This window comes from Tachypleus tridentatus, chromosome 6, assembly GCF_004210375.1.
Source record: "Tachypleus tridentatus isolate NWPU-2018 chromosome 6, ASM421037v1, whole genome shotgun sequence".
Taxonomy (NCBI): domain Eukaryota; kingdom Metazoa; phylum Arthropoda; class Merostomata; order Xiphosura; family Limulidae; genus Tachypleus; species Tachypleus tridentatus.
The window spans coordinates 53185103-53198393 of record NC_134830.1 but is presented as its reverse complement, the minus strand read 5'-3'; the positions used below and the strand labels follow the sequence as shown (position 1 = coordinate 53198393).

Below are 13291 nucleotides of genomic sequence, written 5' to 3'. Positions count from 1 at the left end.
CACATAACTGACAGACTGCAGACAACAAGAAGTATGATCAGTACCATATGGGTAGTACCATCCACATAACTGACAGACTAGAGACAACAAAAAGTCTTTGGTTGAAGACATATGAACAATACTTCTTACAACTGTTCTTTTTACCTTCTCGGTTTTACAGAATATTTATGTAGATTGTTTACTGAATTAATTTGGGACAATTACAACATCCTCTGTATTATACGTGAAATAACTATTTGCAGAGAACGTCTCACTATATGAGAGTCAACTGATTTCACATTTAGTGCTATAATACCTATAGTTTGAGAATATTCTTGTTTCAGTTTAGATAATTTAAATTCAGTGGCTGCTTTTAAAGTTTTTTATTTAACTGTAGCTCGTTTTTATAAATTGAACTGTTTAATTTTCGTGCCAGTTTCCTCATCCCATTCACTACACTCATAACTGTTTCCATCCGCACGACGTATGGCACTATTTATTTTCCTTTTTTTCATGGACTACTTGCGTTTGACGTATCAAAATTCTTTATTTCCGCAGTCGAAACCCTTTTAACTTTAACTGACTGTCTATAAAACTATATTATTATGGGCCAGATTAATTGTTTTAGTTTTGGTCACAGAAATTCTTCCGCATGAAGCAGTAAACTAACCTCAACTATCCTAATCACTCCGCCATTTTGAGCAAGTACATTTAAATACAATATTGCGGCTGAGGTAGATTGTTTTTGAATTTCGCGCAAAGCTACACGAGGGCTATCTGCGCTAGTCGTCCCTATTTAGCTGTGTAAGACTAGAGAGAAGGCAGCTAGTCATCATCACCCACCACCACCTCTTGGGCTACTCTTTTACCAACGAATAATGGGGTTGACCGTAACATTATAACGCCCCCACGGCTGGGAGGGCGAGCATGTTTGGTGCGACCGGGATTCAAACCCGCGACCCTCAGATTACGAGTCAAGCGCCTTAACCACCTGGCCTGCGGGCCGCTGTGCTAGATTCATGCTTCGTTGTCAGAAAGAACGAGTCGTACTTGTACGCTATTGGTTTAATAACACATATTTCCACAGTCAGCCTAAGGTCGGGGTATCGAGCGATTCAGTGGTCTTTCAAACTTAGTGTGAGCATTATGAGTGGTAGGTACATTTTTTTTCGAAAGTCTTTATAAATTTCTGATTGCGTGTTTCCAGATCCGTAAGAATCTGGCTATGTTCCTTTTTTTCAATTTTTTTTTTCTGTGAAGAACTTTGAAACGCTGTTATGACGCTTGCAAGATTTTGGGAACGTTTCAAGTTTTTTTCTTACATTTTTCGTCTCGTTCTTCGAATTTTCAAACTCTTGATTCGAATACGTTTGGAAGATTCCTCTTGTTTGTTGAGTGGAGAAAAATGCTTTTAATTTCTCTTCAACGAATCGCACCTCATTAAATTTTGATCTTTCAGTTCCACTGTTGGCACCATCTTGGTATCTCCTAAACCTGTAACTAGGTTTCTTTGTGATTGAGAGACGGTCCACAGATTTGTTGGTTAAAAAAATAATTTGTCGATTGCATAATTTCTCTTAAACGTTTACGTTAAATCAACAGTGCGTGAAACAATACCATCTTTGGGTATTCTTCTATGGGTAGAAGAAGGTCAAAACGTTGTTCGCTCCTCTACATGGTGCTTTCTCTACCATACTAGTCGTTTTTACATATATAATTTTCTCTGCAAGTGGGTTTTCTCGTCATCACGGATCACGAAATAAAAATATAACCCACGAGACTCGTTACCTCCCTCTTTCTACGTGTGTGTGTGCATATATGGCACAATGCAAATATCCCATTATGTCTTTGTGCTTAACAACAAACAAACTTATTGCAAAACAGAGCTGAGTTGTTTGTCTGCCCCCTAGTGGCACAGGAATATTTCTGCAAATTTAGAACGCTAGGAATCGGGTTTTGATACCCGTGGTTGGTATAGTTCACACAACCCGTTGTGTAGCTTTGTTCAAACAAACCAGCCCATCCGTTTGTTATCACAACTTATTTTAAAGAACTGACTGAAATAATTTCGATGGCACTTGGTAGAGGAACTGAGATCGACAACCTAAGTTTAAATGAATAAACAACTGGACGAACGATTCGAATTTGGAAGCCATTTCAGTTTTACTGACGAGTCTGATATGGTCAAGCGGTTAGATCACTCGACTCGCATTCTGAGGGTTTAGGGCTCGAAACCATGTTATAATCAAACATGCTCGATCTTTCAGCCGTGGGGGCATTATAAGGTAACGGTCAATTCCACTATTCGTTGGTAAAAGAGTAGCTCAAGAGTTGGCGGTGGGTGGTTATGAGTAGCTGCCTTCTCTCTAGTCTTACACTGCAAAATTAGAGACGGCTAGCGCTGATAGCCTTTGTGTAGCTCTGCGCGAAATTCAAAAACAAACAAACAATCCTTTCTCCGCAAGATGGGTCAGTGCGACTCCTAGGGTTGTTACCAAGTGCTCAACTCTACTCAACTGGACTTGGAAGTTGATGATATAGAAGTTTAATTTAACAGTATCGTGTGTGTGTAATAGGATAGTTCAAGGGACCTCACAACTTAAGCCGTATTTTTTTAAGTTTTAACTTATTGGTTTGTATTGCTCGTCAGAGTTTTAATTTTTATTTTTGATGTGATGATCGCGTGACGTTTTGAATTTCCTTGAGAGTTGGGCGAGTCTTTTGAATAATATAGAAACTACAAATAAATTTGAGTATTAGATGGTTGGCTGGCTTGTGAGTCATAATATACCATATAAATAGAAAAGTTTGCATGAGAAAATGGACTTTCCTCTGTTCATTTTTTCTCTTTTTATTTGTCATTCGCATATGATATGAAAGTCCACTTTCCAAACAGGTTGTTTATTTGAATAGTACATTACTTTAAAGTTATTGAGTCTGTATAAAGCAGGAAGTTTAGCCAGTTGTAAACACACTGTTGATTCAAGAAGTGTGTTTAGTCAGACATAACTGTACCTACAATAATGTTTGCAATAAGATCAGTTTTGTTTTATTTTTGTGCTAGACTGCTTGTTAGTTTAGAATTATTTGTTTGAAACATTAATAGTAAATTTGGGCTTGCTAACTTAACTAGAAGAGCCCGTGCGTTGTAAAGTAGTAACAAAACGTTTTTGTTATCAGTAATTGGACTTGACTGAATCACAGCCACACCAAACATGCTCGCCCTTTCAGCTGTGGGGACGTTATAATATTACAGTCAATCCCACTGTTCGTTATTAAAAGAGTAGTCCAAGAGTTAGTGGTTGCTGGTGGTGACTAGCTGCCTTCCTTCTAGTCTTACAGTGCTAAATTATGGACGGCTAACGCAGAAAGTCCTCGTGTAACTTTGCGCGAAATTCAGAACAAACAAATAAACAGTTTTACTGCTTTGATACCGTAGAGAAGAGTTCAGCCGACGAAGCACGAATATGACGTCTAATGCCGGCCGCAATTAGTTCGTGTGCTTTGGCCTAAAATCATGGAAGAAGGAGGGTGGTTATATCCACGTTTATAGCTTTACCACTAACACTTGGCATTGCCAGAAACCATTACAACAAAACATAAAATGGCATTGTTTTTTTTTACAAAACCTTAAAAATAATTATTAAATTTTGAAATTTTTTGTTATATTATTTATTGATATTAGTGTTATAAATATAATATACAGGCGTTATAAATGAATAAAAATCCTGTAATCCGAGCGATTTTGAAAGATGGATCCTTCATGAAATTTCCAGTTTTCTTCACGGACTTGCAACGCTTAAATTCGGGGCTCAATTCTCCGAAATGGGAAAACACAAAGAAACGAACAAATGACCTTTAAAAATCTTATGAGATCGTGTATAATCTGTGAAACGGTAACGTATTTGTACTGAGTGTTATTCACTCACTTGTTCAGATTATGAAATGATCCTTTTATTGAGCACTAAACCAGCAGGTGCGCTGTTGTTCTCATTCACTGCGAAGCCTTCTGTTAGAAGCCTTTGACTAGCACGTTAAGCATTAATGTAAGAGTTGGAATTGGTACTCAGTTAACCTCTGTTATCAATAAACTTGTAAACCACAATGATCAGGACTATAAACTAGGTGTACTTTTTCAGGATGTCCTAAAATTAAGAGTTACAAATATTTTTATTTCATACTTTTCTCATGTTTCATGGCATGCATACGTTTTATTGACGTCACAACAGTACAAATTCCAACGCTAGGCGTCCCTTATGTAACGTCATTTTAGTGTCTACTGACTGATTGACAGATAACACACTACTGTGCAGTGGTGCGATTGGTTAAAACAGAAGAGACCCCTTCAGGTGGCTTTCAATGTCATTTAGAAAAAATAAACCTGGCCATCAATTAAGCTATTTAAATGTATTAAGACTCAAAGTGAAGGAGGGTGTGTGTGTGTTAAACTAGTGAGTGAACTTGGACATGGTCTACACCCACAGTAACTAAAAGTATCTATACAGCTAATGAGAAGGAGTGAAAAGAATCCTATCTCAATTATATTTAATTCATTAAGTAGGTTTTCTATAATTAGAAATCCCAAACCTGTGTCCAGTTGTTTGACTCTGTGTGTCTGTGGATGGAAGAGGTAAGAAGATGATAATTGGTGACTAACTTTTTACGAAATCCTCGTATGGATGGATACATATAGTTAAATGGTTTTATGTAGCTTTATAGCTATCACACATATAATAAATGATCCATGGACGAAGAGAAGTCGAAATGTATTTTTTTAAGTGTAAAAAAAGATAAAGTCTTATTTAATATGTTGATTTAAATACACATTTGTATTACTGTGTAGTTTTTAACTAGTTGATGTTTTTTTAGAATTAAAGGCAGTACTGCCCTATCTGTAAAATAGTTCCTTTTTGTGTATGAAAGAAAAGGCAGCGCTGTTGTATCTGTTGTTACGTGTTATAATTTATCCCAGACGGCTCCCCAGTTTACTATGTTACATATTATAATTTGTCTCCTACAAGTTTCCATTTTATTCTGTTCTGTATGTTAAGTATTACGATTTCAAATAGTTTAAAATTTTAATTTAGAAGTTAACTAAATATTAATGTGTATCAAAGTTATGACATCTTTCAACAAGATTGATACACGATTTTCTTTCTTAACACAAATATAGTTTTATATACAAACAACAATACAATTTATAATAACGGTTATTACAAATAATTGTTTATATAAAAAATTACAAACTCACAAACAATATTCAGTCTTCTTTCTGGTCTGTAAATGAATATTTTATCGATGGTTTAGGTTCAAGGTGAGCTAATTAATTTTGAGTTGATATTCTTACGCCTTGCCTCAGCTAGCTAGCTGTCTTTTCTTGGCTGGCCTCACACCGTTTACAAGGTGACTTTTTTACCGATGAAGATATTTAATGTCCTCGTAGAAATATTAACGTGCGAAGTTAACTCTCTGAAGTTTAACGTTTCGTAATGTTCGAAAAATATAAACGTTTCTGTTCAAATTTTGTATTTTTCCGATTGATAACCGTTAATCACAAATATAACTTCCGAGGCTTATAATATTCTGAGTTTATTTGACAAAATAAATAGTTTGTCTCTTGACGCGTCGATTTATGTAACTTAAGCAGAGATTCTCAAGGTTCAACAATGTTCGAAGACACGCTAGCGTTTTTGTGAAACAAATATTATTGATTCTTGCTTTCGAGAACCTTCCACAAATTTATAATACAAGTGGGACTTGTTTAATACACATTCAACAATATACGTCACGTGGATCAAACTGAAACAAACGACGGTATTAAAATAAATGCATAACAGTAAATCCGTTACACTGTGAAATAGTTCGTTACTGTATATTCAATAAAATGCTGTCGTATTTGTGAATTAACTGTTTTGTTTCTACTTGAGTAATTAAGAGAAAAAAGATACTATTGCACGTCTTCCTTTTTTAATTTACGAAAAGAAAGATTGACATATTCTATGCTAGAAAGGAGAGAGACTCGTGTGTTTGAAATGAAAAACTTCTGTGGTAGTAGTATATGACAGAGAGAGGGAGAGATGAACGGTTACTTTCACCTGACAGTAAAATTAAATTATACATGTACCTGAGTAGAAGTGGTTAGTCGTTGCTAAGGACAAACGTCTATTTCTTAAGATAAAAGAGGTTTATAAAGTCGATTCATTGATTTCCCATACACCTTGTATCGATTTACAACACATATGGGTACTAAACACTGAACTGAGTCTGAACTTTATATAGTGATTTAGTGGCACTGAATAATTGTTTGATGTTCAGTATAACGTGTAGAAACAGTGAAGGCATATTTACTATACCTTAGAAATATTCAGTGTGATATTTACTATGCTGTGTAGATATAGAGGGTGAAACCCTATGTTAGTGGCATTGAAGAGAATATATATTGTGCTCAAGTGGTGTTTAAAGTGATATTTGTCATTCTGTGTTGTCTGTGGTAGCAACAACGCAAATACGTACTGTGTTGGTTGTATTGTTAATATAGTTCTATACTGTGTTGGCTGTGTTGGTAATATGCTTCTATATTGTGTTGTTTGTGGTGGTGATATTATTCTGTACTGTGTCGACTGTGGTTGTAGTATACTCTGTTGGTTGTGAAAGTCCGTATTCATTCATAACGACGTACTGTAGTGTGTATGATGTAGGATGCGGTTAGATGAAGGAACGATATAGAAGAACAAGTGGTATTAGTTAAGGTTTTCATGCAGTAGACAATATACAAAAGGATTTGTTCCCGTTCCCAGACGGTCAGAAACATATGGTATCGAATGAAGCTGTAAAATAAGCCGAGCCTATGGGGAATGCAGACGCTATTATGAATCTCTCTATAAATAGTTTTTAACTTAGCGGTCGTCAACCCTACAATATTCAATCTTTAGGGGAAGCAAGATATCGCTGTTTGCGTGTGTGACGTCAGCTCGTTTTAAAAACGTGTTCCAGGTGTGTGGTTGTAGTACATCAGCGCTGAACTTTTTTTTTCTTTCTTTAAGAACCAGTAGGTTGGTAATATTTGCAAAATTTTTTATTCATTCTCGTTGAATCACAAAAAAAAAACCGACAAAAACACATGCAAAGCATCGTTGTGATTTTACGTCAAGCAAGTTCTTTGTTAGTCTGTGGGTTGAGGCATCCTGTTTATTTTAATGTATGCATCTCTATCCATTCCATTTCTTAAGATTCCTTCTCTGTAATTATGCTTGCCGTGTATCTTCTATGTATGTATTTTGATAAGTGTTTTGAAGTGCTCGTCAGAAATGTATATTTCAAATTCGTCATTTGTTTTTAATATTAATATTATTATAACAAATGAATAATTTACTTATTTGTGTTAAAACTGTTGCTACTTGTCTGGAGAAATAAAGGACTGTGAGTTTATTTTAATTCAAACAGTTATATAATCTCAGAATTTTGAGTCCATAATAGCGAATGTTTTCCACCATTTTATAGGTGAAGAAATCTTGGCACTAAGCCAAATTTATCCAGCGCTAAAAACAATAACAGATGCGATATAGTCAGTAAAGAGTACTGACTGTTAGAAGAGAGAAAAGGTGTATTTCACATGCGTTCAGGAACTGAAGTGATAGCGAAAACTGTAAACAACTCACTATTCTTTCTTCTATCTCTAGTTTCGTGTTTGGGCATTCCATTGGTTGTCCAGTTACGTATTATTGTTTTGTTTGTGCTCGGTACATTCTCAAACAGTCTGTAGTAGCTCGACGCGAGACAGAGAAGTTCATAGCATTTGAGCATGCGTCAAATACGAAGCGACGTAGCTCTCGTGGTTTGACTTGCTATCTCTTTGTATGACCTGGCGTTGTGACCATCCTGTGACATAACTCGTGTAAGCAGTAGTGTTAGGATATTTTACAAAATTACATATTTGTACGTCCTTAGTTAACAATGCACCAAATTCATGTATAGACCTGTAGGAAGCTTTAAACAGTTTCGCCACTTTACACTTTGAAAATGATTGTCCGAAACCTCAAGTGAAAGTGTTTGACTGAAATACGTAAACACACACACATTATATACTCTGTAGGTTATGTCAAAGTTAGGCCCTGTTTAACTGACATCTTGCTACAAATATTCATATCTGTTTTGAAACATAAGTAGTATTCGTCAATGTTATGCATTTCTGACAAAAGAAGCGAAAGGTAAGCCTTATCTTGGGTTCTACATATTCAAGTGTCTACAATAAGGATAATGAAGAAATGTATTGAAGACTGTTTGTTTGTTTATAGTTAAGTACAAAGATAAACATGGGCTCTTTGTGGTCTTCCCACCACGTTTATCAAAAACTCGGTTTCTAAAGTTAAAAGTTTCCACACATACCGCTATGCCACTGGGGAGAGAGACATATTTTGAAGAAGCAAACGCTCTTTTAAAATCATTAAAACAGTGTCGTCAAAACTGAGGCGAATTCCTTGAGGCATGGTATGAGAAGAATAAGTGAGACTTTGTGTGAAACGTGTGAATGTTATTTAAACGACAAAATACAGGTGTATAAATAGACGATGTCTTTCAGATTGCTGGACAAACATTTATTTCGGTTGCACTAGTACATATGCGTTGTCAAAAAGTTTATTATTCTGTGTTTTACCGTATTATGTTGTCATATTTGCTATGTCCATGAGGGTTGGTTGGTTTGGTGTTTTATGGCGCAACTAGGCTATCTGCGCCGTCCATGAGGGAATTGAGGGTAGAACTAACGAATATTATTAAATTAGTTTATATGATTATTACCATCACGAAATTAACTGAAAATCATAAATTAAAAAATGCAGCCAGTTTCGGCCCCTGCCAGCTTGACGCCCTACACGCTAATTAGATCACACAATCCATTGAGTAATAGGTTACGTGCTAGCAAGGGGTTTAGGGGGACTACCCTCAAGGAAACGTTTTTATATGTAAGATTCACATGTAGATGTTTAATTTATCCTTTAATGGATTAAGCGCCATATATATATATATATATTGTTGTATTCTTGAGAGAGACGAAAATGGTGTATACATTTTAAATGTCCCTCGCTGGTACAGCGGTAAGTCTACGGATTTACAACGCTAAAATCAGGGGTTTGATTCCCCTCGGTGTCCTCCACAGATAGCCCGAAGTAGCTTTGTTATAAGAAAACACACGTTTCAAATAATATATTTATTCCAACAAAACGACGATGTGAAACTGTTATTCCATCGTGAGAAACAACAACCGAGCTATTTAAAGTTTTCACATAATGTATAAAAATCAGTCTTGTTTTAGTTTTAAAAAATTACTTGGTCATGACATTAAGACGACAACGATCGTTTGGTGCGATCTGCCAGTACCCCCGTTATATGTGATGTGGAGTGGCATCTAAAGTTTAACCTCTGTTATTGTAACTTGTAATAAAATAGCAGTAACTTACTCTTATTGTAGCAGTTGAGAACTGTTGAGAATAAAATAGTAAGCACTGCTTCTGTAACAACAAATAAAGTATTCTGAAAGTACCAACAAATAGCAGAAGCCACGTGCCACGTGCTGATTGAACAATAACGATTCATTGTACCTGTAAAACCCTTGTAAATATATGTATATTAAAAAGTAGTAACCTTGTAAATAAATATATATATGTTAAAAAGTAGTAACGTTGTAAATATATATATTAAAAAGTAGTAACGCTGTAATAAATATATATATATGTTAAAGATTTCTTTTCTTTTCACCAAAATAGAATATGCAAGAGAAACGGACGTAAAACCTCCATAGATAGCTGTAATCTTGGTTAATATTGGTGACGTTTAGCTCATATGTATGTATGGTTATATTTTACCGCTTAGGCACACACAGGTTGTGTATCAGTGATAAGACAAATGAAACTATCTCACTGGAACGTACAAATATAAAAACCGACATTTTATGAACCTACTAGTTTTGCATTAAGTTAATATATTGTTTTCTAAAGTTACCAGATAGGACATGTATTTTTTATTTCGATGCCATCTATTTATGATGGCCCGGCATGGCCAAGCGTGTTAAGGCGTGCGACTCGTAATCTGAGGGTCGCGAGTTCGCATCCCCGTCACGCCTAACATGCTCGCCCTTTCAGCCGTGGGGCGTTATAATGTTACGGTTAATCTCACTATTCGTTGGTAAAAGAGTAGCCCAAGAGTTGCCGGTGGGTGGTGATAACTAGCTGCCTTCTCTCTAGTCTTACACTGCTAAATTAGGGACGGCTAGCACAGATAGCCCTCGAGTAGCTTTGTGCGAATTTAAAAAACAAGCAAACCAACTATTTATAATATTTTGTTTTCGGACGACACTTTCATTTGACTATTCCTTTTTCATGTGTTGGATTGTTTGTACATTTTTTATAAAATTATACATCGTCTGTTTACCATTACCATATTTCTAGTGAGTTTTTTTGTTTTAATTTATGGTTACAGTTCAGGATTGTTTATTTATTACTATTTTAGTTTATTAAGCTTTTCATGAAGTGTTTAATTTAGATCGGAATTTCATTATATTTGGCTAAATATTTTTCTGTCTGTAGATTATAAAGAAGCTGGAATGAGAAGGTACAAAATAAAACAGTGGATGTAACTATGAGCTGTGTACGTTTTTCATCATTTCCGCTATTGGGACCACCGGTCATGTGAGTAAATACAGTTCGACTTCAAGTCAAGTAAACACATGGTGGTACTGTGGTTTCATTCCACGTTTTGGTTATTAACTCCAAAACTTTCGTTTAAGTGTAAATTAAATAAGTCATGTTTCACAGTTCGAATATCAATTTTTGGCTTGGATTCCCAGTGGGTCAGCGGTAAGTTTAAGAACTTACAATCCTGAAAGCTGGGGCTCGTTTCCCACAATGAAAAAATAACAAAACGAAAATAATTTATTTTGTAGGCTTATGCCAAACAAACAAAATAATACAACTTTTTGTTTTTATACGGAAGACGAAAGAATATTTTGCGGTGTGTTTTTAGTCAAAGAGATACTATAACAGTTTACATTTAACTGTCTAAAGTGGATCTGTAACCAAAACGTTTATTTTTTTTAAAGGTTAAGGTACTCTTGTAGGATTTTACCTTTTTTAATTAAACAAAAATATTATACAAATAACACATCTATGATACTAACCAGAACTTAATATGACTGAACTAAGTTACTGAAATGTATATAGTGAAGATGATTAAAGATATTTAATTAGGGTTAATTGTTTTAAATAAGAATAAAATAATGAATTACTTATATTTATTTTAAACAAACGATATTGATTTTATGAGTTTAGTGTCGAGAAAATGAAAATGTTAATTCCAGCGTAGAGATATCAAAGTTATTGTTTAAAGTTCACTTGGCTGTTTTTCTAAAGAAAAAATTTTTGAAAGGTCTAGATTCCTTTTTTTTCCCCGTCATACATTAGTTTTAAATGAAGAGCGACCCATGAATGGCAATGCCAGTAAATGTTTTCGTACAGATAGCAGCGTTTGACTCAGTTTTAGCATTCTGTGATAACTATATTTTTTCTTTCTTTCGAGAATCGTCCTTGTAGACAACTGTTCAAGACATTTAAATTGATTGCGTTATGCCTGCACTTGACTGAACTGTTATGATGAAACGCACACGAGGTGGCTGATTCTAGAAGAAGCAGTGAATTTTGTAACATGTAACTCGGTAATGGAAATTATGTACACTTGCAAGGCAAATGTTCTTTTCTATTTATTTAGCATGCAAGTATCGCCATCTGTTACTTTATTTACAAACTGCACTAACTTCTTATCGACTCTAAATGTATCTACATGAGCAAATATTCCTGTTGATAATGAAATTAGTATAGAAAAAAAAGGGTCATAGTAATAAGGAAATAACAGACTGTATATATGTAAGGTGATCAAGAGAGAAAAACCATGTTTATATATATTTATTCCGTACAAAAATACTTTTTTTAGAGAAACAATTTCGTCAGAGTTTTGTGTTTAAAAGTTTGAATAAGGCATAGGATGTTTGAAAACCGTATCGTATTGCATACCCAAACATATTTTCTCTCAAACTAGCATTGATTTATCGTTATTTTTGTTAGTTTTTGTTTTTTTTCTTTCAGCAATACAATATCGCACGACTGTGCTGTCATTACGACGGTAGTTCTGCTTTAGTCAAGAGTCATTTCCAAAGAGAAAATGGACTTCCATTTCCATGTCAGTACTCTAAGGACGTAAAAAAATAACGTGTTGGTTAAATGTAACTGACTCTTTAAAAGATTCTCTTCTCCTCATTGAAGCTGCCATATTTGTAGGAGAAGTGACGAAGGTTATTCAAACTCCAGCGCCAAACGAAGCTGCTATAAAACTTAATGACCGCAAATGTCAGAACCTATAATAATACACCAAACCTCAGACTACTTCTTTAAACGGCTGCATGTCATTAAAAGTGGTCATCCACCTTTGAGCCATGGTTTCCACACTGAAATTTGGCTGTGGTGGTGTAGCGGTTAGTCTCAGTGAAGACTTATAACACTAAATTTGGGGTTTGTTATGAGCATACATAATTTATTGTGTTGATTTGTGCTTAAATACGAACAAACAGCATTGAGTTAGAGACATGTCGATGATAAATGAAACTGTGTAACTAAACTTTCTGTGTACAGACGATGTCCACTTTCATTTTAATGGATACGTCATTTATTCCAGGAAACTCCACATGCGTCTGTCTAAAAGTTGAATAATGACCACTATAATATACTGTGGTTTGGCTTCACGAGCACTTTAATCATTGATAAAAATTTAGTTTCATAACCACAATACTACTGTATTGATTGTTTCGCTTCACCAGCACTTTGATTATTGATAAAATATTGTTTTTTCATGACAACTATACCATTGTATTGTTTGTTTGGCTTCACCAGCACATTGATTGTTGATAAAACGTTGTTTCATGACCACTATAATACGGTATTGTTTTTCTGGCCTTACCAGCACTTTGATTATTGATAAAGTATTATTGTTTCATGACCACTATACTACTGTATGGTTTGTTTGGCTTCACCAGCACTTTGATTATTGATAAAGTATTATTGTTTCATGACCACTATACTACTGTATGGTTTGTTTGGCTTCACCAGCACTTTAAATATTGATAAAATATTATTGTGGCCTTTTATCATTTCCTCCTAAAGGTTTGTTTGTTTGATTTGTTTTTGAATTTCGCATAAAACTACATGAGTACTACTTGCGCTAGCCGTCCCTAATTTAGCAGTGAAAGACCAGATGGAAGGTAGCTAGTAAT

General features: G+C 35.0%; 1 protein-coding gene across 27 annotated transcripts in view; it reads left to right on the top strand.

The window, feature by feature from the left end:
• Positions 1–13291, top strand: part of LOC143252520 (growth factor receptor-bound protein 14-like) — a 119495-nt gene that overhangs the window by 68783 nt on the left and 37421 nt on the right. For 17 of the 27 annotated variants that reach the window (XM_076504784.1, XM_076504772.1, XM_076504793.1 and 14 more), the window contains one exon: positions 10560–10661. In XM_076504784.1, the coding sequence (XP_076360899.1) occupies positions 10612–10661 (50 nt within the window). In that variant the 5' untranslated portion in view covers positions 10560–10611. Of the gene's footprint in view, positions 1–7536; positions 8187–9740; positions 9819–10559; positions 10662–11181; positions 11684–12110; positions 12372–13291 lie in introns of those variants that run through there. The other 10 variants (XM_076504796.1, XM_076504785.1, XM_076504780.1 and 7 more) reach the window with 7 other exon arrangements.